This window comes from Ovis aries, chromosome 22 (assembly GCF_016772045.2).
Source record: "Ovis aries strain OAR_USU_Benz2616 breed Rambouillet chromosome 22, ARS-UI_Ramb_v3.0, whole genome shotgun sequence".
NCBI lineage: Eukaryota > Metazoa > Chordata > Mammalia > Artiodactyla > Bovidae > Ovis > Ovis aries.
In genome coordinates, this window is record NC_056075.1 from 38,480,689 (window position 1) to 38,507,371 (window position 26,683).

General features: G+C 38.5%; 1 protein-coding gene across 1 annotated transcript in view; it reads right to left on the bottom strand.

Annotated features, from left to right (window-relative positions):
* The window catches only part of CACUL1 (CDK2 associated cullin domain 1), a 73,594-nt gene that overhangs the window by 14,651 nt on the left and 32,260 nt on the right, over window positions 1-26,683 (bottom strand). Inside the window, exons 4-7 of the mRNA XM_004020224.6 lie at window positions 10,645-10,740; window positions 8,617-8,719; window positions 6,108-6,197; window positions 2,443-2,581 (exon numbers count right to left, since the gene is read on the bottom strand). Coding sequence (XP_004020273.1) covers window positions 2,443-2,581; window positions 6,108-6,197; window positions 8,617-8,719; window positions 10,645-10,740 — 428 coding nt within the window. The remainder of the gene's footprint in view (window positions 1-2,442; window positions 2,582-6,107; window positions 6,198-8,616; window positions 8,720-10,644; window positions 10,741-26,683) is intronic.

Sequence of the window (26,683 nt, forward strand, 5' to 3'; positions counted from 1 at the left end):
ACTCTTCTGTAAGGTGAATTCAGGTGTTCAGAGAAATCTACAAGAGCTATCTTCCTACACTGCTTCACAGAAATAAAAGCCTTCAGAGAGCTGTTTGTTAAAAGCATCAACAAGCTCATCCCTAAAATTAAAAGCAAACATTCAAATATAACATGGGAAAAAAAGCATAAAATAATTCAAAATTATGGTGAGCCTAGGAAAAAATGTAAGAGCTATGCTGAGTTTATTCTGCATTAATTTTTAAAACATTTCAAGAAAAAACTTGTAGCTATAATTCAGAATGCATAAGCCATAAAGAAAAAACTTGATAAAGTTAGTTACATAAACTTCCACATGACTTCAAATAAAACAAACAAACAAACAAAAAACCCACCATAAGCAAAGTCAAAAGAAACTGAGAAAAAAACTGTCATTTTGGGCAAACAATCTCTTCACTATACTAAGAGGTCCTAGAAACCAAGAAAAAAAGACTAACAATCAAACAGAAAAATGAGCAAAAAAGCAGAAACCGTTTACAGGAAAGAAATACAAACACAGGACAATATGCTCAGCCTCATTCATAATAAGAGAAACACAAATGAAACTAACTCTGAGTAATTATTTTTCACCTTCCAGATCGGCAGTGTGAACAACATACTCCATAGGGAAGGACGTGAAGAACAGGCACTCCGCTTAGTGAATGCGCAAACTGGCGCAGTCCCCTATGGACGGCTGTATGCAATATTAGTCAAAACTACCACTGCATTTACTCTTGACTCAGCAATCTAACTGAAGGGAGTTTACTCTCCAAACATACTGACAACCAGTATGAAAATTATGCATGCAGCATTCTCTGTAACAGCAAAAAGACTGGAAATGATTCAATTTGCCATCTATAGGGGACTGGTTAAATAAGTTATACTACATCTACACAACAGAATGTGCAAGATAGGAATAAAACTAAGAATATTGTGCTTGCTTATATCTGTATATGATATAAACGCTGGAGGGGCTCATACGAAACTAATAAAAAATGGTTACCTAATAGCAGAGAGCAGACAGGGAAACAGGCGGGAGTAAAACTTTTCAATGTATGCTTTTTAATATCTTTATTTAAAAAAAAAAAAACCTGTATCAGCTCTTCAAAACTGAGTAAGTAAAATTACTATAGCATTAAATGGCCTCATTCTGTGTATGAAAATAGTATCACGGTTAGAAATACTACAGTTGATGTCAGAAGACACTGGACCACTGGACATCAGGGAGAAAAGCCAGCTGTTGGCATGCAGACTCTCCCACGGCCTTCTGTTCCTCTCTCACTTGCCACAGAGAAGGTGGGCTCGTGGGCCTGTCTACATAGCTTCCTTCTGACAGCTGACCGAGCCCTTCCAGTGTCAGCTGCCCACGAAGTGGATAATGATCAGTGGGTTACTCGGTGGCCCCTCTACCATGTGAACAGATGCCATCGGGACACAAAGGGAATAAATGCCAACCCATGGGCCAACAAAGAACAAAGCATTTGCTTTCTTTTCTAACTGGTGCTGAAATAAGAAGCTTAGAAACAGTGATCTTGATCAAGGCTGGTGTTCTGAGACTGCATGTGGCCATCCCCTGCCCAAGCCAGAGAAATGAGTCAATACCCAACCACTCTATGTGGTCACAACGACACCTCAGGGAGGAACCCAGGTGTCTTTCTCTCCACAACTTTCTCCCTTTAATGTGAGGGATTCAAATAAGAGAAGACATGCAACCGTGCTGAGGAGAGGGGAAGGATTATGAAAATTAAAAAATTCTACTATACCCTCCAATGATCTGATTACAGAACAGCGTGCTTTCCCATGAGGAATCACAAAACTTTTGCGTAATTTTTGTTGAAAATACACACTTTGAAAGATTTTCTGGGATAAAGCCAGGATACTGAATTGCAACTTTCAGAAACATTTGCAAAGTGTTTATATCAAAATCAAGGGAGGTGAATTTTGTGGACACATAAAAGTGATACCCTACTTTTTAAGAAGAAATGACTAGAATTTAGTGGAAAATATGGAAATATGAAAAACACAATCTAAAGCCTCCTTATCAGTTTAGTCATAAAACTAATCCTTTGCTAGTTTAGTCATAAATGTACCTTATAACTGATCATAAAATTTTGACAAGGTTTTTCCAAATATTCAAAATGAGTATAATAAGAGGATCAAAGTTGGAAGAGCTCTTCGGAGGCTGCCCAGACTAACTGCCCACCAGATGAGAAATTCCTTCTTCAAAATCTACTTAAGAGCAGCTCCCATAAAGTCAAAACCCAGCTTCAACACTTTCACAAACAAGGAGCTCACCACCTCGGCACTGGCCCTATCGGTGGGTAGATGTTTCCCACTCTAAGAACCTGGAGTCCCTCCCCGCGACCAAGCCAAACTGGCCTAAGGAAATGGATACATTTTATCATGAAAGGAAACGAACACTTGCCTCGTGAAACCATTCTGTATAAGTTCTCTTTGAAGCTTCTGATCTTGAGCAGCATATTCAGACAGTTCAGACTCCACCGCACGAGGGAGAATGTTTGGAATAAATTTAGAAAATAGAGTCGGAGCCATCTGAACCCACTCTGTGAGGGAAGAAAAAGATTCATTAAGGAAATCATATAATTTAAATAGAAAAGGAAAAGTTTTCTTCCCAAAGATTATAAATTAAACCAAACTTAAAGTGGGGAAAAAATTAGTGCAACCCCTCTGATAAAGAGGTTAAGTTTCTTTTCTAAATGGAATTTACAGAAAGAGGATATTTTACATTTTACTGATTTAACCAAATTTAATAAAAAATCCCTAGAGAATTTTTGAATGAACCGTCTCAAAAACTCTAAATGTGGAAGAAAACACGAGGGAAATAAGCAAAGAATTCTGGGCAGGAGGGACTTCGAAAGAAAAGATTTGGTGGAAATACTTAGCCCTGTGGAACATTAATTAAAAAAATACACTGGCTTAAGAATAGAATAGTACGTGAAGTAATAAGCAGACATTTTTAAAGTACCATAAAAATGGGGAGGGAGGTGGGAGGGATGACAGGTAAGTACTTTTAAAATATAAACCAACTTTGACTCACATTAAATTATAGCAAATTAAACATATATAATGGTGAAAGAAAGAGAATTAACTGGTAAGGAAAAGATAAAAGATCAAGAGAATAATCTATAGAAAAAAATTCATTCATCAAAATAAAGACAAAAAGAAGTCTAAGGAAAATGTCTGCATTAGACATGACAAAGATAAATTAATACTTTACTATAAAGCATTTCATCAAATCAGATACTCTTCCCCTCACTCAGTGAACACTAAATATAAATACTGCCACTTCTGTGTCCTCTTGGATTATTTTAATCTAGTCCTTTCAAATTCTCCCTTTTGGATATATACATACAGGCTTCCCAGGTGGCACCAGCGGTCAAGAACTCAACTGCCAATGCAGGGGCTGAACCCAACACATGCCTAAGAGACATGTGTTCAATCCCTGGGGCAGGAAGATCCCCTGGAGGAGAGCATGGCAACCCACTCCAATATCTCTGCCTGGAGAATCCCATGGACAGAGGAGCCTGGTGAGCTACAGTCCATAGGGATGCACAGAGTAGAACATGACTGAAAGGACTCAGCATGCATGCGCACGCGTGTGAATGTATGTGTGTGTGCTGGCTGTATATATCAAAACCCGTAAAATTTGAATGCTGTATTTAATCCAGCATGCTCACTTTAAAAACTGTAATCTAAGTAAACAACTCTAAATCAGAAAAACAAAGCAAAACACATTTAATGCTATGCAATGTTGGATCACTGGCAAGTTAAAATAAAAAATGCCTAAGAGAAGAGCTAAACTAGAGATGGTGAAAAACAAACAACAAAAAAACCAAGCACCCCAAACACTATCAAGGTGATCCAATCACCCTTTGTACAAATTCGTGTCAAAATGTTCTCAACAGTGTCCCTTTTTCTAGCTCAGTTCAAATGGCTTTAAACCCTGAGGAACCACTAACCCATAAGTCAGAGAAGGCAAGAAGTCAAACCAGTCTTACATTTTACAGAACTCCAGGCAATCATTAAAATGAAGATAAAAAAAACAATGAAAAGTATTTGTATCAAATGAAGAAGAGCAAGATGGGATCATGGGAAGTATTCCTAGTGAGCTTCTAAAGACTAGATGGAAACACATTTAAATAACAGATGTCATCAGAATCTCCAAGGACTAGGGCCCAGGAATCTACAGTTTAACATACTTTTATGGGTGATTCAGAAGCATCCATTACATAAAAATCAGCACTACTGTAATGAAAGGAACCTTTACATTTAAAATTCAACTTTTAAAATATTTTAACCTTAATCTGTCAGGTGAATAAAACTGCTTTAACAAACTAGGAAGACAATGGGTACTGGCAAGACGAATAAATGTCAAAATAAGTTTAAGAGTATCTCAGAAAATAGCTAGGACAGCAAAAGGTTCGTCTGTGATAAAATTCACCTTTTCAAAAGGACAATTCTCAAATACAGAATTCTCCTCACTAGTAGTACGAATCCTATTACAAGAGCTCAAATCTGGATAAAAATAGTATTTGGATAAACATGGATCTGCAAGTTTTTCTACCCTTAGTAACTAGTTTTATTCTGTAATTTTGCTACTAATGATAAAAGCCAGAGCTGATAAAGCTGCTCACTTTGGAGGCAGAATTTAGAAATCTGTCATACTGTACTTGGATGTCTTTCAAAATAAAAGAAAAATGTCATTCATAATCTAGCACTAAAAGAAAAATTCATGAGTTACTTTCACCACACTTAGCAAAGTGAAATTTAAAATTCTAAGAAACTAGAAAAAGAAATTCATCAGTTTATTGGACACAGGCAATACTTTTAATTTTATATAAATAATTATTCTGTAGGAATAATATGTCTAAAAATTATGAAGATTAGAGCAAGAACTTATTCCAATTTAAGTAACATTACATTTGAATACTCTAGAAATCACTAATTGTTTAAAGTAGCCTGAGAAAGAAGGTACTTCTGGTAGATCACAGTCTATCCCTAATATCACAGTTTTTACTTGGTTTCCAATTTGGTAAGCTAAATTCTGCTATATCTTTTAAATTAAGTAAGTAAATTATTCAGATATAAGTCCATTAAAATAACCCCTGGACCCAAATGAAAAATAGTAACAGCAGTTAAATTAGCATGCTTATAACATTATCAGGTACTATGTTAAGTTTGTTAGATCCTGTTTTATTTCATTCAATCGTCAAGTGACAAGAATTTCACAAAAAGATAATTACTGTCAAAAAGGCATCCTTTAAGTTTCTAGATTGGCAAGTATTTTTCATTTTTTTTTATCGTTCTTTCTTTCTTAAGTAGCAAGAGTTTATTAAGCAGAGAGAAAGTTCACTCCCAAGAAAGTATGAGAGAGACTCTGAAAACCATAAGCAGTCAGAAAACAATTTTCTACCCTGAACTTTGGCAATCTCTGTACTATGGACATTTTTTAACTGGCTAGACCACTGGGATAAATTTGAGGTGCTGGGTTATAAACAGAAATATATGTATAAAAGCATCTGGAGAATCCTTTAAATTCAGGGTTTTTACTATAAGACATATATCAAGATAACTTACAAACCATGCCTTGAACACAGTGATCTTTGATTTCTGGTTCTGCTATTCTATCTCCCTCCTCAAAATATCCTTGAAATGACTATAATTTTATCAGAACTTCTAGATTCCATGCAAGATATATAACAGAAAAGCCTTACAAGATGGAGCTGTGAATGCGTGTGCCTGGGCATATTTGCAGTATGAGGCAGAAGCAAAGGAGAACCTAACAAAAAAAGAGATTCATGCCAGGCACAAGACTCAACTGCATCTAAAGTGTCTCCTACAAACTATTGCTGTATTCCCTTAACTATCTGCTTTTCACTAGTATACAAAGACTTCCAGGTGAGATTCTGAGTTTACATTTCACGGTAATGAGTATCGCCTCAACTTTCTTCTGTAACAAACCCAAATACCATTAAGCCTCAGAAAACATAGAGAAACACTATCCTCTCACAAATCAGGTTGGAATTGCCATAAACAAATCTAACCCCTAAACAAATGATGAATGTTTACCTGGTCTGAGAGTATACAGGCCTTTCACAATATTTGCCATAGTTGAAGGTGTGACCTGAAATGGTGTTGACTGGGCTTCTAAAAGTAAAGCTGAAATAAAGAGAAAACAGGTTATAAAAATGCTGCAACTCTTATTGATTGTCAAAGCTTCATTTTCTATCACCAATTCACCCAAAGACTGAAGGATAAACAAGGTTAAGAAAAGAACAGCTTAAGAGGGCAAACCAAGTATTTATACACTAAATTTCTTCTTTTAAAAAATTAATCCATCACAGTCGAGTTCCATCTACCAAGTAAATATCTGAATGTCTGTTGAAACACTGACGGAAATGATTCAATTGATGGAGGTTCTGAAAATAAGCAAAGCTTTATTAAGGCAACAGTACTGATGGTACTTAAGTGCTGCTGCTGCTGCGAAGTCGCTTCAGTCATGTCCAACTCTGTGCGACCCCACAGACGGCAGCCCACTAGGCTCCTCTGTCCCTGGGATTCTCCAGGCAAGAACATTGGAGTGGGTTGCCATTTCCTTCTCCAGTGCATGAAAGTGAAAGGTGAAAGTGAAGTCGCTCAGTCATGCCCGCCTCTTAGCGACCCCATGGACTGCAGCCCACCAGGTTCCTCCGTCCATGGGCTTTTCCAGGCAAGGGTACTGGAGTGGGTTGGCATTGCCTTCTCTGGGTACTTAAGTGAGTGAGCTATGAATATTTTGCATTAAGTTCATGATTTAAAACACTTACATTTGAGGAATGAAAGTTCTCTAACTCCCTCATCTCTAACTCCCTCAATCATTTTCCTTTCCCCAAAATCACCATATATTAACTAACAAATACTCATGAAACTTGGCGTAATTTTAGTCTAAGCCAGGCTTGTCAGATTATTAAACTGTTTTTTCTATTCATACCTTTTTAAAAATGGAAATGCCATCTCACTTGTTCAACATTTCTGTAGTTTCAAACATGCAATGTGTGTTACATTTGAATTCATGTACTGAAGGCCACAGGGTCACTGGTTCTAGCTTTTCCTTCTGATTTTATCATCAGCAGATAGTTATAATTTTGAATGGCATAGATAAATTTAAAGGCTAACAAATGGTAGGCACTGCAGAAAAATCATGTCTTAAAAAGGAATGTTTAAAAATTGAAATTCTACATTTTAGTTTCTTGGAGTCTCTTCTACTCTACTAATTTCAACATGACCCTAGGCTCTGTCTCTGTTAATTCATCTTCCTACTTCTGGACCAATCATTTGGCTTTCAGTAAGTCTTAAAAGTGAAAGTCGCTTAGTCGTGTCCTTCTCCAGGCCAGAACACTGGAGTAGGTAGCTTTTTCCCTCTCCAAGGGATCTTCCAATCCAGGGATCGAACCCAGGTTTCCTGCATTGCAGGCAGATTCTTTACCAGCTGAGTCACAAGGGAAGCCCAAGAATACTGGAGTGGGTAGCCTAGCCTTTCTCCAAGGTATCTTCCTGACCCAGGAATTGAACCAGGGTCTCCTGCATTGTAGGCTGCAGTCCATGGGGTCGCAAAGAGTCGGACACGACTGAGCAACTTCACTTTCACCTTTCACTTTCATGCACTGGAGAAGGATACGGCAACCCACTCCAGTGTTCTTGCCTGGAGAATCCCAGGGATGGGGGAGCCTGGTAGGCTGCCGTCTATGGGGTCACACAGAGTCAGACACGACTGAAATGACTTAGTAGCCGCAGCTCCTGCATTGCAGGTGCATTCTTTACCAACTGAGCTATCGTCTTATTCCCAACTAACTCTATAGGTTCAATCACATAGTCATTATGTCATCAAACACGTACATTTGCAAAACACCTCTACATAACTATAACCACCTATGTCAAACTTGATACCTATATAAGGAAATGATAAATTCACAGTTTAAACATAAAATGAATACAAATTTGGGATGAATTCATTGAAAATAATCACATTCAGTTACAAAAAGATATAACATTTCAATAAAATCCTCTCCACTTAAAATTGTTTATAGAAAGTCTTTAAAAAGTAAACTTTTCTAGTTGAACTCCCCTTTTAAGTAAAACAAAATGGGAATTTGAGGGAGTCATAGCTTGGGAGAAGGGACAAACATATATTTAATTCTCATAAGCTTTAACTTTTTAAATAAAAATAAGGAAACTGAGAGGATACTGTGCTATTTCAAAATATTAACATTATCCTTCTAGAATTACCGGTAACAAGATTATGGGCAAATGAACTCCTTAATATTAGTAATATTTCCCCCAATGTCAGAGGAAAACAAAAGAGGCAGCAAGTATCGCTCCAGCTATGAAGGCACTGTTCAGAGCCTGGCTTCTCCCAGCTCACTGGGTGACCTTCAAGTCACATTTCAATTCCTCAGTGTCCCGCTATAGAATGAGGCTTTAACACTTCTTGTGATATGATTCGCAAGATGTTAACATTGGGGTTCAGATGCCAACGCTCTCTGACTCAAAAAGGAAAACTTGCTGGTGTCACATCATCCCTCCAAGACGGAACACTTACGCATTAGGCTGTAAATGTGCTTTTCTGCAACATGTTCGGTAAACAGCTTTATAAGGTCATCTTTTAAGTCTCTGTTAAGCTTGGTTTCGATGTAAAACTTATTCTGAAATGGAAAACAAGTCATTTTTCAGGGCATCAATTAGAGGGAAATACTTAGTCTAATGAACTGAGGCACTAAAAAATAATTTTAGGAAACAATTCATAAAAGCATCAATTAAAACATAAAAGACCAACAGCAGAAAAACAAAAGCTCTGTCACTATTATAGTCTTCCTAACATGGGAGCTTAGAGCACACAGAGATAAAATGCTATGAATCATATAAAAGAACATGGGAAGACACTCAACATTAACTAGACAGGGATGCAATGGACCATATCATATGACAAGCACTTAACACGCTCTCTTATATGACCACATCATCATGTACAGGCAATACCCGGAAACACAAGTGATAGGTATGCTATTTAAAAATCCAGGCTTAAAGCAGGCAGTGGGCATGCACCGGTTGACTCCCCTACATTCCACTTCAATGACTAGTCCAGATCATTCAGTTTACAGCATTCCTTCCGGATGGGTAGTCTTTGGTTCAAAGGCAGACAAGTGACCCAAGGTAACCCAAGCAGACTAAGGGAAACTGAGGCCTGAGTGAAGAGTACCTTACAGTCATCTTACAACCATGTGGAAACCAAGATGAAACAGATATGTAAAGCAAAGAAACAAAAAACAAGCTGAGACTTTGACAACACTGCTGCAACTACAGATTTAACCAACCCTGGAAATGACTTTATTTCTAGAATTTTATAGCAAGAGATAATACTTTTCTTTCTTTATCTAAATCACTTTGAATCAGGTTTTCTGTTTCTTACAGCCAAAAGCATCCTACTTAGAATGACTGGCAAGTCAAAAAGACTAAACTCATTCGTGTTTAAAAATGCTAACTCCATATATAGGAGTAGAAAATACAAAGAGGGATATTAACAAGTTGCTCACTGATTCTCTCAATTTTTAACATGTTTTTTTCCCTCTCTGATATGTTTTATTTCCCCTAAAATAAAGAAGAAAACACTTGCTAATGAAGAAATATAACTCACACTGCTTTACATCTTGCTTTTTCACCTATGTTTGTAGCTTGAAAAGATTTCTCTCAAAAATAACATACAAACATGTCATTACTTTTGACTGTATAGTTTTCACTGTAAATATCCTTCATCCATTATTGAAACAGTAGTCTCCCACTGACAACATAGATTTCTCCCAATGACCTGGCTTTCTTTTTCCCCAGTAAAGCGTATCTTATGGACAACAAATCATTTCGAAGTTTGGTATTACACACATAGTGACCTCTAAGCAATAGAAGGTAGAATCAATCTAAACAACTCAACCTAACAACAAGAAAGTGGGACAATGGTTTCTAAAGGCTCTTCCATTCAGTACGAACACAAACATTACGATCCTATAACTTTATATATTTAAAACAGGGTGGGGTGGGGTGGGAGTGGAGAACACGTCAGCAAAGTCAAGAGACTACAAATTATACCCATGTCCAAATGAAAGCGATCATCAGAATGAAAGAAAATTTTATTGTTCTACTTTTTATGGAGTTACCTCCTTGGCATTTATTATACATCATGTTTTTAGATACACGTCTTAACTGTACTTTCTTAAGATAACAAATCTTCGTATATAGGAAAGATTTTATTTTCTTACCTTTATTTCTTTATCTTTATTTTCTAAGCACAGTATCTTTCATATGGTAGAAATAAAATAAATGCTAATTGGGTGACTGTGATCAAGTAATGCCTAACTGTCTGTTTTAGCAATGGTATTTATGAAATTTTAAAACGGTATACACAAGGCTAAATAAGTTTTCTATGTCAACACTATCAAATATTGCTGAAAGAGATTAATTTCCAATTCTAACATAATACTTAGTAAAAGAAAAACAGACTATACTTAACTTTCTGCATCTGTTTGCACTTAGACCAATAAACCAAGGTATGTGGAGAGGGAAAATAGCTCTAACTTACCATATATATGAAAAGAGGCACAATGCTCTGCAATGCTCCCATATATTGTCCAAGAGCTATATTAAATCTTTCAATATAGAGGTCTGGAGGGCTGGCCTGTGAAAAACAACATACATGGGATCATTTTGGGAAACCAGGTATAAAGATCTTCCAGCACAATCTAAAATGCAAATAGAACTCAATCAAAATTCATATTGAAATTCATAATTAGGAAAAGAGGAGGCTTATATCCAGAAGTTTAGTTAAAACTTTTATCTCTATTCCAGTATCTGTTATGTAAAACTAAGGTTTGATTTAGTTGTCTTTAAAATTTGTGTAACTGTACCATCTTAAAAGACTTGCTCTGTTAATAAGTAAAAATGTAAATTCATAATTAAGATAAATGATACAATTTTTTAAATTACCACTAAACAATAGACATTTACTATGGGAACCAAACTATATCTGAGCTTGGAAAAGACAGGTTGGGGGCGGATTCAAGGAAATGGTATATGCTTAATATACTATAAGAAAGGCTGTTGGTATTTTGTAATTATCTTTGACACAGTAATATTCTGAGTTCTATACTAACTCGGTTGTAAGCCACTCATGTAACTAACCAACTATAAACCTCATCAACTAGAAAGCAGGACTCAGAGGGTCCATACACATCTGCAGCTCTGGAGAGCAGTTAAAATAAATATAATACATGACTGGCACTTAACTGTTATCAAATATTATGTTGTAAACCCATCAAAAGAGAACACTTCCCCAATTTCAGTGCGTGCTGTCGAGTGTGCCTGCCTGCCTGCCTGCGAGCCACGTGTGCCCCCACATGCAAGCCCTAGCCAGTGAAGCTGTATGCAAGAGCCCCGCTCCTGAAGAATTAGTGTCCTTATAAGAAAAGGCACCAAGGGGTTCATTCTCTTACCTTCCTCTCCCTTCCCTCCCCCTAAGCATACTCAGAGGAAAGTCCACATGAGCACACTGCAAGAGGATGGCTGTCTACAAGCCAGGAAAAGAGCTCTCACCAGAATCAAAGCAGCTGGCACCTTAACCTTGGACTTCTCAGTCTCCAAAATGGTGAGAAATAAATCTCCACTGCTTAAACCACTCAGTCTGCAGTGTTTTGTTATGGCAGACCAAACAGGCTGTGTTTTACAAAAATGTACCCAGGTTCTATTTCACTTTGTTCTCTGAAGGGAAATTAATTAGGTACCATTTTAACATTGAAGAAACACACAAATGGGCAAGGATTTGCCAAAAATGAGTGTGTTAGGAGACGACAGATCCAGGTCTTCCAGTTCTGAATTGAGTCTTGGGCCAAGGAGCTGGGGTAACAGGCATAGCACACAACATCACACAAAGTTGATTCCACAGAAGGGCTGACGCATAACAGTCTGATAAGCTGATAACCATACCATACACAGAAAGTCTGGCTTTCAAACAAGGCTACAAAGAAACACCACACTGAAAGACTCCTAAATATTAAATATTGAGATTATAAAACCATTTCAGCTAAGCTGCTTTAGAAAATGTCCAAATAGTCCAATAATATTTTAAAATAAAATTTAACTCTTTTTTTTTCAGTTCTGCTTAGAAAGAAAGAAAGTGAAGTCGCTCAGTCATGTCCGACTCTGCGGCCCCATGGACAGTAGCCCACCAGGCTCCTCCATCCATGGAATTTTTCAGGCAAGAGTACTGGAGTGGGTTGCCATTTCCTTTTCCAGGGATCTTCCTGACCCAGGGATCGAACCTGGATCTCCCGCAATGCCAGCAGACACTTTACCACCTGAGCCATACTTACTTCTAAGTCATCTCCCATTACTGAGTTCTTACATAGAGTTTGGTGCACACTATTTTAACATTTATTTTTCTTAGTCTACTGCAATACATCCAACATTTTTCTATTTAACTTCTGAGGTAACTGAGGCTGAGAAACAATCACTTGACTGTAGTTCTATTGCTAATAAGCCCAAGAATTAAGACTCAAACACTGTTCAAACTCAGTCCTTGCATCTCTTTTTTAGGTAGGTGCAAAAGTAATTGTGGTTTAGCATTGTTGAACTTTGCCATTTTATACTGGAATACATTCTTAAATAAATGTGGTTACGTTATACATCGTTTGAATGTGCATTTCTCATGTTATATTTTTTTGGCTAATGACTTACTACTTGGTGTGTATTTCATGTTTATTTCAGATTAGGAAATGATGTTAGACGAAAAACAAATTCGAGCGATTTTCTTATTCGAGTTCAAACTGGGTTGTAAAGCAGCAGGGACAACTCTTAACATCAACAACAAATGCGTTTGGTCTAGGAACTGCTAAAGAATGCACAGTGCAGCGGTGGCTCAAGCAGTTCTGCAAAGGAGACAAGAGCCTTGAAGATGAAGCGTATAGCGGCTGGGCATGGGAAGTTGGCAATGACCAACTGAGAACATCATCAAAGCGGATCCTCTTACAACTACACAGGAAGTTGCCAGAGAACTCGTCACTGACTGTTCTCCGGTCGTTCAGCATTTGAAGTAAATTGAAAAGGTGAAAAAGCTCAGTAAGTGGGTGCCCCAAAAGCTGACTGAAACCAAAAAAATTGTCATTTTGAAGTGTCGTCTTCTCTTGCTCTACACAACAACAAACCATTTCTCAGTCTGATTGTGATATGCGATGGAAAGTGGGTTCTATGCAACAGGCAACAACCAGCTCAGTGGCTGGACTGAAGAGAAGCTTCAAAGCACTTCTCAAAGCCAAACTTGTACCAAAAAAAAAGGCACAGTCACTGTTTGGTGCTCTGCTGTTGGTCTGATTCACTACAGCTTTCTGAATTCCAGCAAAACCATTACATCTGAGAAGCGTGCTCAGCAAATCGATGAGATGCATCGAAAACCGCAACACCTATAGCCAGTACTAGTCAAAAGGGCCCAACTCTTCACCACCACCACGCCCTTCGCACAACCCATGCTTCGGAAGTTGAACGAACTGGGCTGGGAAACTTTGTCTCATCCTCCATATTCACTTGACCTCTCATCAACCAACTACCACTTCCTCAAACATCTTGACAACTCTTGACAAACATCTTGACAACAGGGAAAGTGCTTCCATGATCAGCAGGAGACAGAAAATGCTTCTCCAGAGTTCACTGAATCCCAAGGCATGGGTTTTTATGTTATAGGAATAAACAAATTTACTTCTCATTAGCAAAAGTGTGTTGATTGTAATGGTTCCTATTTTGATTAAGAAAGATGTGTCTCAGCCTAGCTGTATTTCTTGAGCTTCAAAATCACTGCAGATGGTGACTGCAGCCATGAAATTAAAAGACACTTGTTCCTTGGGAAAAAAGCTATGACCAACCAAGGCAGCATATTAAAAAGCAGAGACGTGAATCTGTGACAGAGGTCCATGTAGTCAAGGCTATGGTTCTTTCAGTAGTCACATATGGATGTGAGAGCTGGACTGTGAAGAAAGCTGAGCGCCAAAGAATTGATGCTTTTGAACTGTGGTGTTGGAGAAGACTCTTGAGAGTCCCTTGGACAGCAAGGAGATACAACCAGTCCATTCTAAAGGAAATCAACTTGAATATTCATTGGAAGGACTGATGCTGAAGCTGAAGTTCCAATACTCTGGCCATCTGATGCAAAGAGCTGACTCACTGGAAAAGACCCTGATGGGAAAGATTGAAGGCAGGAGGAGAAGGGGACGACAGAGGGTCAGATGGTGGGATGGCATCACCGACACGATGGACATGAGTTTGAGCAAGCTCCAAGAGTTGGTGGTGGGCAGGAAGCCTGATGAGCTGCAGTCCATAGGGTCGCAAAGACTGAGTGACTGAACTGAACTGATAATGATTTAAGATTCACAGCCCAAAACTGCAATTACGCTTACACCAACCTAATACAATCAATTTTTAGCACTTTGAAACTCAGAGAAAAAAATTCAAAATTCAAATTTAAGGCACTATCTTACCTCTCTCCTTTCACATCCTCCCATGAAGCCTAGCACAGCCATCACATGGAGCTACTAACAGCTCCCAAACAACATCCATGTGCTGCTTAGGCCTAACTGCCTACACATTCTACCTCTTCTCACCACACCCTAACCAGACTCACCCTGGCTAACTTCTACTCATTCTTCAGGATCTGTGTCACTTCCTCAAAACTAACTGAGATATATGGCCCTTCAACTGGGCACCACTACAATTATTTCCTTCTTCACTGGGTGGTCTCTGTCACTAAACTTTCAGCCCCTAGAGAGCAAGATCCGGAGAAGGCAATGGCACCCCACTCCAGTACTCTTGCCTGGAAAATCCCATGGATGGAGGAGCCTGGTAGGCTGCAGTCCATGGCGTCGCGAAGACTCAGACATGACTGAGTAACTTCACTTTCACTTTTCACTTTCATGCATTGGAGAAGGAAACGGCAACCCACTCCCGTGTTCTTGCCTGGAGAATCCCAGGGACGGGGGAGCGTGGTGGGCTGCCGTCTCTGGGGTCGCACAGAGTCGGACACGACTGAAGTGACTTAGCAGCAGCAGCAGAGGCAAGATCTGTGTCTTGTCTTTATATCTCCAGTTGCAGACCACAGAACCTGAACATCATAGGTACAGATAAACGTTTTTGGTGTGGTGGTGTGGGTTTTTTTACATTTAGAACAGGCTTGTTTATATCTAAACTTGTTTAAAACTAATCTGTGCTATGTGCTCACTTGGTCATGTTAGATTTTGTGACCCAACGGACTGTAGCCCACCAGGCTCCTCTGTCAATGGAATCTTCCAGGCAAGAATACAGGAGCAGGTTGCCTTTCTTCGTCTAGAAAAATCTAATCTAGCCTTGTTTAAATCTAAATTGCTATTTTATCATTTAACAAGGTTATATGATAATTTACTTATTAGCTTTTTGAATTTTGATTTCCATACACATACACACACAAAAAAGAAAATACTAATGTGCCACTTCCAAGATGTGTTGAGAATCAAAGAAAATAATGAAAAATCTCAATTATTGCACATGTACATGTAAATAGTAAACTCCTTTCTGAATTAACTATCTGTCTAATACCTCAGGAAAACTTATTAACATTATTAAAGGCATTCTTTGTCAACTAAAGAAACTGGGGAAAACAGTTCCACATTATGGGCACTTTTCACTATAACTAATGAACAGAATCACATGTAATATCCTCCAAACTGCATCAAAGAACTCTGGAAATATTTCAGCATTCAAAGATACAAATTTTATAAGTATTATATGAAAAAAGAAAATCTAAAGAGTTTTTGCATTAAAATAATTTTCTATTTTCATAAAAGGATATTTAATCTATCCAAAAGTTAAAAGTATGAACACTGATCAAAAGTCATGCCTAACAGCAGACAGAATAAATAAAGTTGAATTCCTTAGCTATTCTTTTAAAGAATTCCCAAAGCCTCAAAGGTTATAAGCGTTAGAAAGTACTTTTTGTACTGAATCAAACGTCAAAACAATCACTTAGCTTTTAAACTTCCATATTTCATGTAGTATTTTTTCAAAACCTCTTAAATAAAGACTACAAATTGTTAACAGTCTTCTAAAATAAATCCAGTCTCTACAAGAAACCTAGAAAATACCTGCTAGTAAAAAACCTGATCAGATTTTAGTCTCCTGAAAACTTAAGTTCAGTATACTTTGGGCCCCCCTAGGGAAACTGCTACCTATTTGATTTATATAATTTCACCGTAAGTGTATTTGGATTGGACAGTATGTGAAATTTTTTACCTCTAAAATAAGCAAGCTTCATTTTCTTCACTAATAAATTAAGAAAAAGCAAGTCTCCAGAAAAATAACCATTATTCCAAACTTGCTCCAACTATCATAACAGACTTATATATTCCCTGAAATTTGTAATATAGCTGGTAGGAATATTTTAATTTCTTCTTTTTTAAATGAGTAATGCATTCAACTGGTTTTAAACTCAAGGAAGTTCAAAAGCGTTTAAAGAATTCACCTTTCATTCCTTCCTTACTGAACAAACCAACACTTCATTCCTTTATAACCTTCCAGAAGAATTTTACTTACATACAAGTAAATAAGAGTCCTATTTACAGCCAGTGGGAACTTGGCGTATAACACAGGGAGCTCAACCCGGTGCTCTGTGACAACCTAGAGGGGTGAGAAGGGGTGGGAGGGAAGCTCAAGAGGGAGAGGACACGTGGCTACCTATGACTGATTCATGCTGATGTAGGACAGAAACCAACACAACACTGCAAAGCAATTATCTTCCAATTAAAAATAAATTTTAAAAAATCCCACTTATATTCTTTTTCACATAAATGCTAACTTACAATCATACTAAATCTGCACTCTTCTTAACAATATATCTTGGAGACTGTTTCCTTCTAGGGGTTCTCAAACATTTGGATGATGTCAGGAATCCTTTATACTCTTAAAAAGTAACTGAATATTCTAAAAGTGTTTATAATGTAGGTTACTCAGTTCAGTTCAGTCGCTCAGTCGTGTCCGACTCTTTGCGACCCCATAATCGCAGCATGCCAGGCCTCCCTGTCCACCACCAACTCCCGGAGTTCACACAAACTCACGTCCATCGAGTGGGTGATGCCATCCAGTCATCTCATCCTCTGTCGTCCCCTTCTCCTCCTGCCCCCAATCCCTCCCTCATGAGTCAACTCTTTGCATGAGGTGGCCAGAGTACTGGAGTTTCAGCTTTAGTATCAGTCCTTCCAATGAACACCCAGGACCAGTCCCCTTCAGAATGGACTGGTTGGATCTCCTTGCAGTCCAAGGGACTCTCAAGAGTCTTCTCCAACACCACAGTTCAAAAGCATCAATTCCTCGGTACTCAGCTTTCTTCAAGTCCAACTTTCACATCCATACATGACCACTGGAAAAATCATAGCCTTGACTAGTCGGACCTTTGTTGCTCAAGTAATGTCTCTGCTTTTTAATATGCTATCTAGGTTGGTCACAACTTTCCTTCCAAGAAGTAGGCGTCTTTTAATTTCATGGCTGCAATCACCATCTGCAGTGATTCTGGAGCCCCTCAAAATAAAGTCTGACACTGTTTCCACTGTTTCCCCATCTATTTCCCAAGAAGTAATGGGACCAGAGGCCATGATCTTTGTTTTCTGAATGTTGAGCTTTAAGCCAACTTTTTCACTCTCCTCTTTCACTTTCAAGAGGCTATTTATAGCTATTAATAATTACCATGTTAGAAATTAAAACTAGGTTTTAAAACTATGTATTAATATATTCTAAAATAACAATAATAAAAATTGCATTTTAACAATTTTAATGTTAAAATACAGCTAAATACTCTATAAACAAAGTTAATATGTAAATAACTATATTTTCCCTAAAAAAATTAGTAAGAAGAGTGGTATCACTACATAACATAAAATAAATTAATATCACCACCTATCTCATCAGAAAAGTCTTTTTAAGGATTGGGATATTATCAAAGTCATCGTGACAGATACAGGTTTTCCAAACTTCTGATTTTCACTTCAACGCTCTAATTTTACCATTGGGAAATAAATAGCATCAGTTGTTTTTCTTTAAGTGACACATATCTTTCCTTTTTCAGAAAATGTCTATTAAACAGCAGTCTAAATAACCATGAGGCTTCCCTAGTGGCTCAGACAGTAAAGAATCTGCCTGCAAAGTGGGAGACCAGGGTTCAGTTCCTGGGGCAAGAAGATCCCCTGGAGAAGGGAATCGCTACCCACTGCAGTATTCTTGCCTGGAGAATTCCATGGACAGAGGAGCCTGGTGGGCTACAGTCCACAGGGTCGCAAGAGTTGGACATGACTGAGGGTCAAACACTCTACTTCACTTTCACTAAATAACCATAGTTTGTCATTCTTTCAAACACTGTTTTAAAGGGGAAAACACTACCTAAACAGCTGGTGTAGCTCAAAACTCATGTAAGTACCACAAGTGCAATTTCTCAAAACAATTACTGCTACTTTAGTATACACAGCTTCCCATTTCTTCACAAAGAACCTTATTTTAAGTATATTCAAAGTCACAGTTTAGTAAAATTAAGACTTTTCACTGTCTCATCTTGGACATTAAGTGAAATGCTTTTGTTTTCTGCTGTGAGTGTCAGGAAATGAAGATTCCAGCTAAGACACCAGCAGTTTCACCCACCATTGCTTCTCCACTACCAGACCAAATAACAGTGAAAAGCGAAAATTAGATCTTAGCATAATTAGAAAAACTGTTGATTTTACAGACCCCCTAAAAAGATTTCAGGGACCCTCAAAGGTCCTCAAACCACTTTTTAAAGAAATCTATTCTTGTAAATGTGGTGTTTGAATGTACTATTCATTTAAACAGTCCCCATTGATAGCTTATTATCTTTTATTACCACACAATGTTGAAATGAGTTACTTCATACAGATGCTATTCTGTAGTCTTAAGAAAAATTAAGTTTAAAAAAAAGGTAGAATTAGATAATCAAATATCATGATATAAAAACAAAATAATTCTGACACTATATTCCTTCAGTTCAGTTCAGTCGCTCAGTCGTGTCCGACTCTATGCGACCCCATAATCACAGCATGCTAGGCCTCCCTGTCCACCACCAACTCCTGGAGTTCACTCAAACTTACGTCCATTGAGTCGGTGATGCCATCCAGTCATCTCATCTTCTGTCGTCCCCTTTTCCTCCTGCCCCCTATCCCTCCCAGCATCAGGGTCTTTTCCAATGAGTCAACTCTTCGCACAAGGTGGACAAAGTACTGGAGTTTCAGCTTTAGCATCAGTCCTTCCAAAGAACACCCAGGGCTGATCTCCTTTAGAAAGGACTGGTTGGATCTCCTTGCAGTCCAAGGGACTCCCACGAGTCTTCTCCAACACCACAGTTCAAAAGCATCAATTCTTCAGCGCTCAGCTTTCTTCACAGTCCAACTCTCACATCCATACATGACCACAGGAAAAACCATAGCCTTGACTAGACGGACCTTTGTTGGCAAAGTAATATCTCTGCTTTTGAATATGCTGTCTAGGTTGATCACAGCTTTCCTTCCTAAGAGTAAGCGTCTTTTAATTTCATGGCTACAGTCACCATCTGCAGTGATTTTGGAGCCCCCAAAAATAAAGTCTGACATTGTTTCCACTGTTTCCCCATCTATTTCCCATGAAGTGATGGGACCAGATGCCATGATCTTCGTTTTCTGAATGTTGAGCTTTAAGCCAACTTTTTCACTCTCCTCTTTCACTTTCATCAAGAAGCTTTTTAGTTCCTCTTCACTTTCTGCCATAAGGGTGGTGTCATCTGCATATCTGAGGTTATTGATATTTCTCCTGGCAATCTTGATTCCAGCTTGTGCTTCTTCCAGCCCAGCGTTTCTCATGATGTACTCTGCATAGAAGTTAAATAAGCAGGGTGACAGTGTACAGCCTTGACGTACTTCTTTTCCTGTTTGGAACCGGTCTGTTGTTCCATGTCCAGTTCTAACTGTTGCTTCCTGACCTGCATACAGGTTTCTCAAGAGGCAGGTTAGGTGGTCTGGTATTCTCATCTCTTTCAGAATTTTCCAGTTTATTGTGATCCACACAGTCAAAGGCTTTGGCATAGTCAATAAAGCAGAAATAGATGTGTTTCTGAACTCTCTTGCTTTTTCCATGATCCAGCAGATGTTGGCAATTTGATCTCTGGTTCCTCTGCCTTTTCTAAAACCAGCTTGAACATCAGGAAGTTCACGGTTCATGTATTGCTGAAGCCTGGCTTGGAGAATTTTGACCACTATTTTACTAGCGTGTGAGATGAGTGCAATTGTGCGGTAGTTTGAGCATCTTTGGCATTCCCTTTCTTTGGGATTGGAATGAAAACTGACCTTTTCCAGTCCTGTGGCCACTGCTGAGTTTTCCAAACTTGCTGGCATATTGAGTGCAGCACTTTCACAGCATCATCTTCCAGGATTTGAGATAGCTCAACTAGAATTCCATCACCTCCACTAGCTTTGTTCGTAGTGATGCTTTCTAAGGCCCACTTGACTTCACATTCCACAATGTCTGGCCCTAGGTGAGTGATCACACCATAGTGATTATCTTGGTTGTGAATATCTTTTTTGTACAGTTCTTCTGTGTATTCTTGCCACCTCTTCTTAATATCTTCTGCTTCTGTTAGGTCCATACCATTTCTGTCCTTTACTGAGCCCATCTTTGCATGAAATGGGCTTGGTATCTCTACTTTTCTTGACAAGATCTCTGGTCTTTCTCATTTTGTCATTTTCCTCTATTTCTCTGCATTGATAGCTGAGGAAGGCTTTCTTATCTCTTCTTGCTATGGAACTCTGCATTCAGATGCTTATATCTTTCCTTTCCTCCTTTGCTTTTTGCTTCTTTTCTTTTCACAGCTATTTGTAAGGCCTCCCCAGACAGCCATTTTGCTTTTTTGCATTTCTTTTCCATGGGGATGGTGTAAGTATATTCCTTAGTTATCTTTAATTTTGAAAGCTAGATAGGAAAGTCTGGTCAGTTATTCTAATCAGATGTGTGTTAATTTTTAGAAGAGCATGAATTGTTCCTATAATTCCACTAGCCAACAGAGGGCTTCCCCTATCGCTCAACAGGTGAAGAGTCTGCCCTACAATGCAGGCGACCAGACTTGGGTTCAATCCCTGGGTCAGGAAGATACCATGGCAGAGAAAATGGCAATCCACTCCAGTGTGCCTGCCTGGAGAATGCCATGGACGGAGAAGCCTGGTAGACTTCAGTCCAAAGGGTCACAAAGAGTCGGGCACACTAGCACTAGACCCCAACAGACAAATATACTACAGTCTAGGTCAGTACTGCCCAACAGAATTTCCTGTGATGATGGAAATGTCCCATATCGGTCATGTCCAATATGGCAGCCACTGGCCATGTGTGACTACTAAGCACTTGAAATGAAAGTAGTAAAACCAAGAAGCTGAGTTTTTACATCATTTTAAGTTACACGTGACTAGTGGCAACCAAACTGGATCCTGCAGATGTAAAACACAAGTTCCAGAACTTCATAATTATATCCCTCCTCTTCTATTCACGCCCTGTCCCCATCCCACCAAAATGACACGCACACAAATAAAATTTAAGAATATCTGCTTTTATGTTCATAAACAACATGGTTGTCTTCAAATAAATAGCTTTCATATGTTATAATGAAATAGGGAGGTAGAAAGGAAGGAAAGAAGAATCTAATAAACCTAACAAGGCCACTAAACACATATGTTTGTTGGAACTAATACATATTCATTGAAATTTTTAAAAATCAAAAATGCAATTATGGAAAAATAACCACTAACAAGAATGGTAGATAACTACCATCAACGTTTTCTTCTGTTCTTCTGTGTGTGTGTTTTTATGGAATGATTCTGTAATCTAGTATTATCACTCAGCTATATATACTCATTAACACCTCCCAGATCAAATACATTTCTACAATGTAATTATAATGACTGTCTGGCCCCAGCAGTGTCTACTTCATTAGTCCCTCTTCACTAGAAACTTAAACCACACTCTGCTACTTGTATTATCCAGGTATGCATGGTGCTCCTACTCCAGACTGGCACTGCAGTGGTGCAAATGTGTTGTGTGTCTTTAGCAATAATACAATCTTACATTTAAACCAAAAGAGACACCACTCCTAGCTTGAGAGAGTCCAGGTTCGGGAATCATGACACATTTTCCAGGCCACCGCTCTCCTAAGCACCTGAAGGGTTTATTAATGATGCAGATTCCTTTGCCACACTCCAATCCAACGTCCAGACTCAGAAACTCTCCAGAAGTGTGTATTTTTAATGAGAACTTCAGGGGATTCTTTAGACAGCTGGCCCAGCAGCTGTTAAGCACTTAGAAAACTCTACCTTCGACCACTTCAAAGGAAAGAGAGGTGCTCTACGGGAAGGAAGTCCAAAGGATCCAAGGGAGGGTGGAACAGTAATCACTCATTGACACAAGGCATTTACTGCATGACACAGGGACATAGTTTGCAGCTGCAAACTATACCGAAATCGTAAAACTACGGTACACTAACATTTTAACATTAGCGTTAAGACTATAGGTGAACTGTTTTTTTTTTTTAATTTAACAGCTTCTTGAGTATTATCGAATTCAGTGATTATGAAGTTATTAAGGTCTAACAGTGAAGCTCTAACTCCACTTAGAATGCAAAAAGCCACCAGAGAACATCAGTCCTGCCCTGATGATAAGGAAAAGCTGGTCAACCTACAAAATCAATTTTCTGAGCTCATCAGAGACCTGACATCACCATATTTTACAACTGCAATGTCCAACCCCTCCTGATTCACACTAAGAACAGTCACAGTGCGCTGTTCGAGAGTCTGAGGCCTTTTCTACTGAAACAATAAAACTCAAATCCAACTCAACTACTAACATGCCTGATTCAACTCCTCATACTAAGAGCCCAACAGAACAGTGGCAGGCCCATTAGTAAGCATAAATATCATTTATGTCCATCTCTACTATCGTTTCCATACACACTGTCCAGCATTCAATTAGAAACACCCCAAAAAAGCAAGAAAACACACCCACTGTCAAGAGTTAAACGGCCAACAGGCCCAGACACCGAAATGCACACAAGCTGAAACTATCTTACAGACTTTAAAATAACTATGATTAATATACGGAACGATCTAGCAGAAAAGGCTGGCAACATGCATAAAAAGATGGGGTTTTTAAAGCCAAACAAATGCTAAAAATTTTCAAACAGTTCCTTCATCATCTTTTAACATTTATTCCTTATATTACCAAGCAGGACTTCAGCATTTTGGATGCCATACGAATGGACCTGAATGCTGTCTTAATATTTTCTGAATCAAAAATTCATTTTTCTCTTTTAAATCTGCCTCTGTATGAATAACTTTAGCAAAAAAGAAGAGCATATACTATACTTTGTCTAATAGCTTAATCCATGACTTTCCAGAGCAGTTCCATGCTGCCAACAGCCAGATTCCTCAAGGCTCCAGAATCAAGGCTACACCTGAGACTGACAGATGCTACATAAAAATGGAATTTCTTTCCAAACAGACCAAACACAGACATCTGGTATTATATTCTTATCCATTCCCATTTCCAATGTGCAGATGCTGTTTCCATAGTAAAATATCCAAAAAATGAAAAGATATGCACAAGGTAAATGAGTCTCAGGAGCTATTAAGAATTATAACGTATATATTAGATGCTCCTAATATAAACTGTAAGAATGGTTTCCTAATTAAAAACAACAGTAAATAATTAAACTGAGTCTAACAGACAGTGGAAGACATTACTTGTTTAGGCCGCTTAACTTTCAAAGTCAACTGCTGCTATTACTACTGTTACCATTATATCGAAATTTTTTTCTCACTTATTTCTTAAAAAAAAAAAGACTGTCTTTATTTTTCAAATACTATTTGGATCTGAACACTATACAGAATTAAAATCAAGCCTCTGGATTCCTGGATTCCTTTAGCTTACCCACACTACAGTGAGATAAACCTAGGTTCTAATCTCAGTTTTTTAACTGACTGGTGGTGGTCTAGTCAATAAGTTGTGTCTGACTCTTGAGACCCTATGGACTGTAGCCCACCAGGCTACTCTGTCCATGGGATTTCTCAGGCCAGAATACTGCAGTGGGTTGTTCTTTCCTTCTCCAGGGCATCTTCCGAACCCAAGGAGCAAACCCCAGTCTCCTGTGTTGCAGCTGGATTCTTTACCAACTGAGCTACCAGGGAACAACAAAGAACAGTTACAAAAGGTTCAAGGATTACTTAATAGAGAAAATATCCAAAGAAGTCAGATGGACTCAGATGACTTCTCAATGTCCTATACCCCTCATCTCTTTGAACACTGAGCAAAAATAATCTGATCACTTTTCCATATTTGCTTATTTTTTGAAGGAAACTTTTTTCCTTATTTTTCCCAATTTAAGTACTTAACTCTGTCTTAAAACAAAAAGTTTACTTTAAAAAGAGTACAGCTCATCAAGGTACTCTGTACACTTTAATAATAAAAAACTGCAAATAATTATTATTTAAGTGATTTGACTCTCCTGCTCATCACAAATTCCACTTTCCAAGTTAACTCTTTTAACTGGAATAGATGGTTCTAGTAATTTCAGCTATAAGACAAACATTTTTTTCATCTTTATCAACTAGCAAGCGCTTTTACTGGATCTCTTTGGGGCCTGGTGGTTCTATTAGGACAAATGAAAAGAAAACACAGACTTGCCTTCAAAGAATGGTGGTAAACATATTAGAACTATGGTCTGAATGCAAGCCTATAGACTGAACAAGGGTTAAGGCGTCTCACTGGCACATTCCCTGAGATAAGAACAACTTTGCTATAACAACTACTTTAAGTTCTAATTTGTCCTTAAAAATAGATCTCCAAATAACTTATTCAGAAAGACTTCCTGTGAAGAGTTACTTATCAGTTGGCAGTGACAGCTACCTTAGTTGAAATCAAAGCATCTGTCTGCAATGCAGAAGACCCGGGTTTGATCCCTGGGTTGGGAAGATCCCCTGGAGAAGGCAACAGCAGCCCACTCCAGTATTCTTGCCTGGAAAATTCCATGGACGGCAGAGCCTGGTAGGCTACTGTCCATGGGGTCGCAAAGAGTCGGACACGACTAAGTGACTTCACTTCACTTCATGCAGAAAGGGTAACAGACATTGTTCCTATTATCTAAAAATCTGTTAACCTTTCTACATAGTTGTAGAATATACGTATATACTTTGTAGTTCAACAGCTATAGAAATTATAGCCCCCCAAAAATATTCAAAATTTCATAGGACAACATTCACGACAACTAGTTGAATTATGCTGCCATCCACTGGACAAAACACAAATGGCAAAGCAATTCTTGGCTATGACTTTTAAACACAAAGACAATCAGGTTCCATTTCTTAGCAGTTTTAAGAGTAAAGGATGTCAAAACCCATGCAGTTCAGTTATCCAAATGGTAGCAGGGCAAAACAGAATCTTCTAAATATTGTTAATTCAAGTGCTGATTTTATCAGACAAACACAACTCCCCAAACCTCAGTAACTCAACAGAACAGAGCTTAGATAAACAAACTGTGGTATAACCATACAATGGAATGCTATCCAGCCAAAAAGAAGAATGAAGCATCGTGCTATAATCATGAATAAACCTTGAAAACATGCTACATAGTTATTTAAGACAGATACAGAAGGCCACATGTTGACTAATTCCATTTCTACAAAGAATGGGCAAATCAGAGAGACAGAAAGTAGATTCGTTTACTGCCAGTGGCTGAGAGGAGTGGAGATGACAGACTGGCTACTAATAAGCGCTGGCTTCTTTCTGGGGTGAATAAAATGTTTTGACATTAGTGGTGATGTTGCACAACTTTGCGTCCACACTAAAACCCACTGAGTTGTAAATTTCAAAAAGCTGAATGTCAGGGTATGTGAATTGTATCTCAATAAAAATATGATAGACTTTTTTATACTGTGTTTAAAAAAGAAAAAAAAATACATATAGCACACTTTTCTTTCTCCCTTGTTTCATGCCCATCTTGAGTACAGCTCCACACCATACTCACTTAGGGATCCAGGTTACAGGAGGCTTTACCATCCAGAGCACTAGGCAGAGAAAGGGAAACATGGAAAATCGCACTGCCAATCTTCAAGGCTTCAGATTTTTGGGGGGTGCACACCTCACTGAACACACTTTCTCTTACAATTCACAAGCCAATGCACTTGGCCAAGTCTAACTTCAACAGGATTGAGAAGTATACTCTTGATTGGGAACATCTGGTTAACAGCATCAAGACCAGCATATTTACCTAATGAATTATTGTTGCTGTTAGTCAATAAGTTGTATCTGACTCTTGCGCGACCCCACGGACTGTAGCCCACCAGGCTCTTCTATCCATGGAATTCTCCAGACAAGAACACTGGAGTGGGTTGCCATTTCCTTCTCCAGGGGATCTTACAGACCAGGACTGAACCCACATCTCCTGCACTGACAGGCAGATTCTTTACCACTGAGCCACCAAGAAAACCCTACCTAATGAGTACTTAGTTCAAGACCATAACAGGCCAAGGAAAAACAAAGGAAGT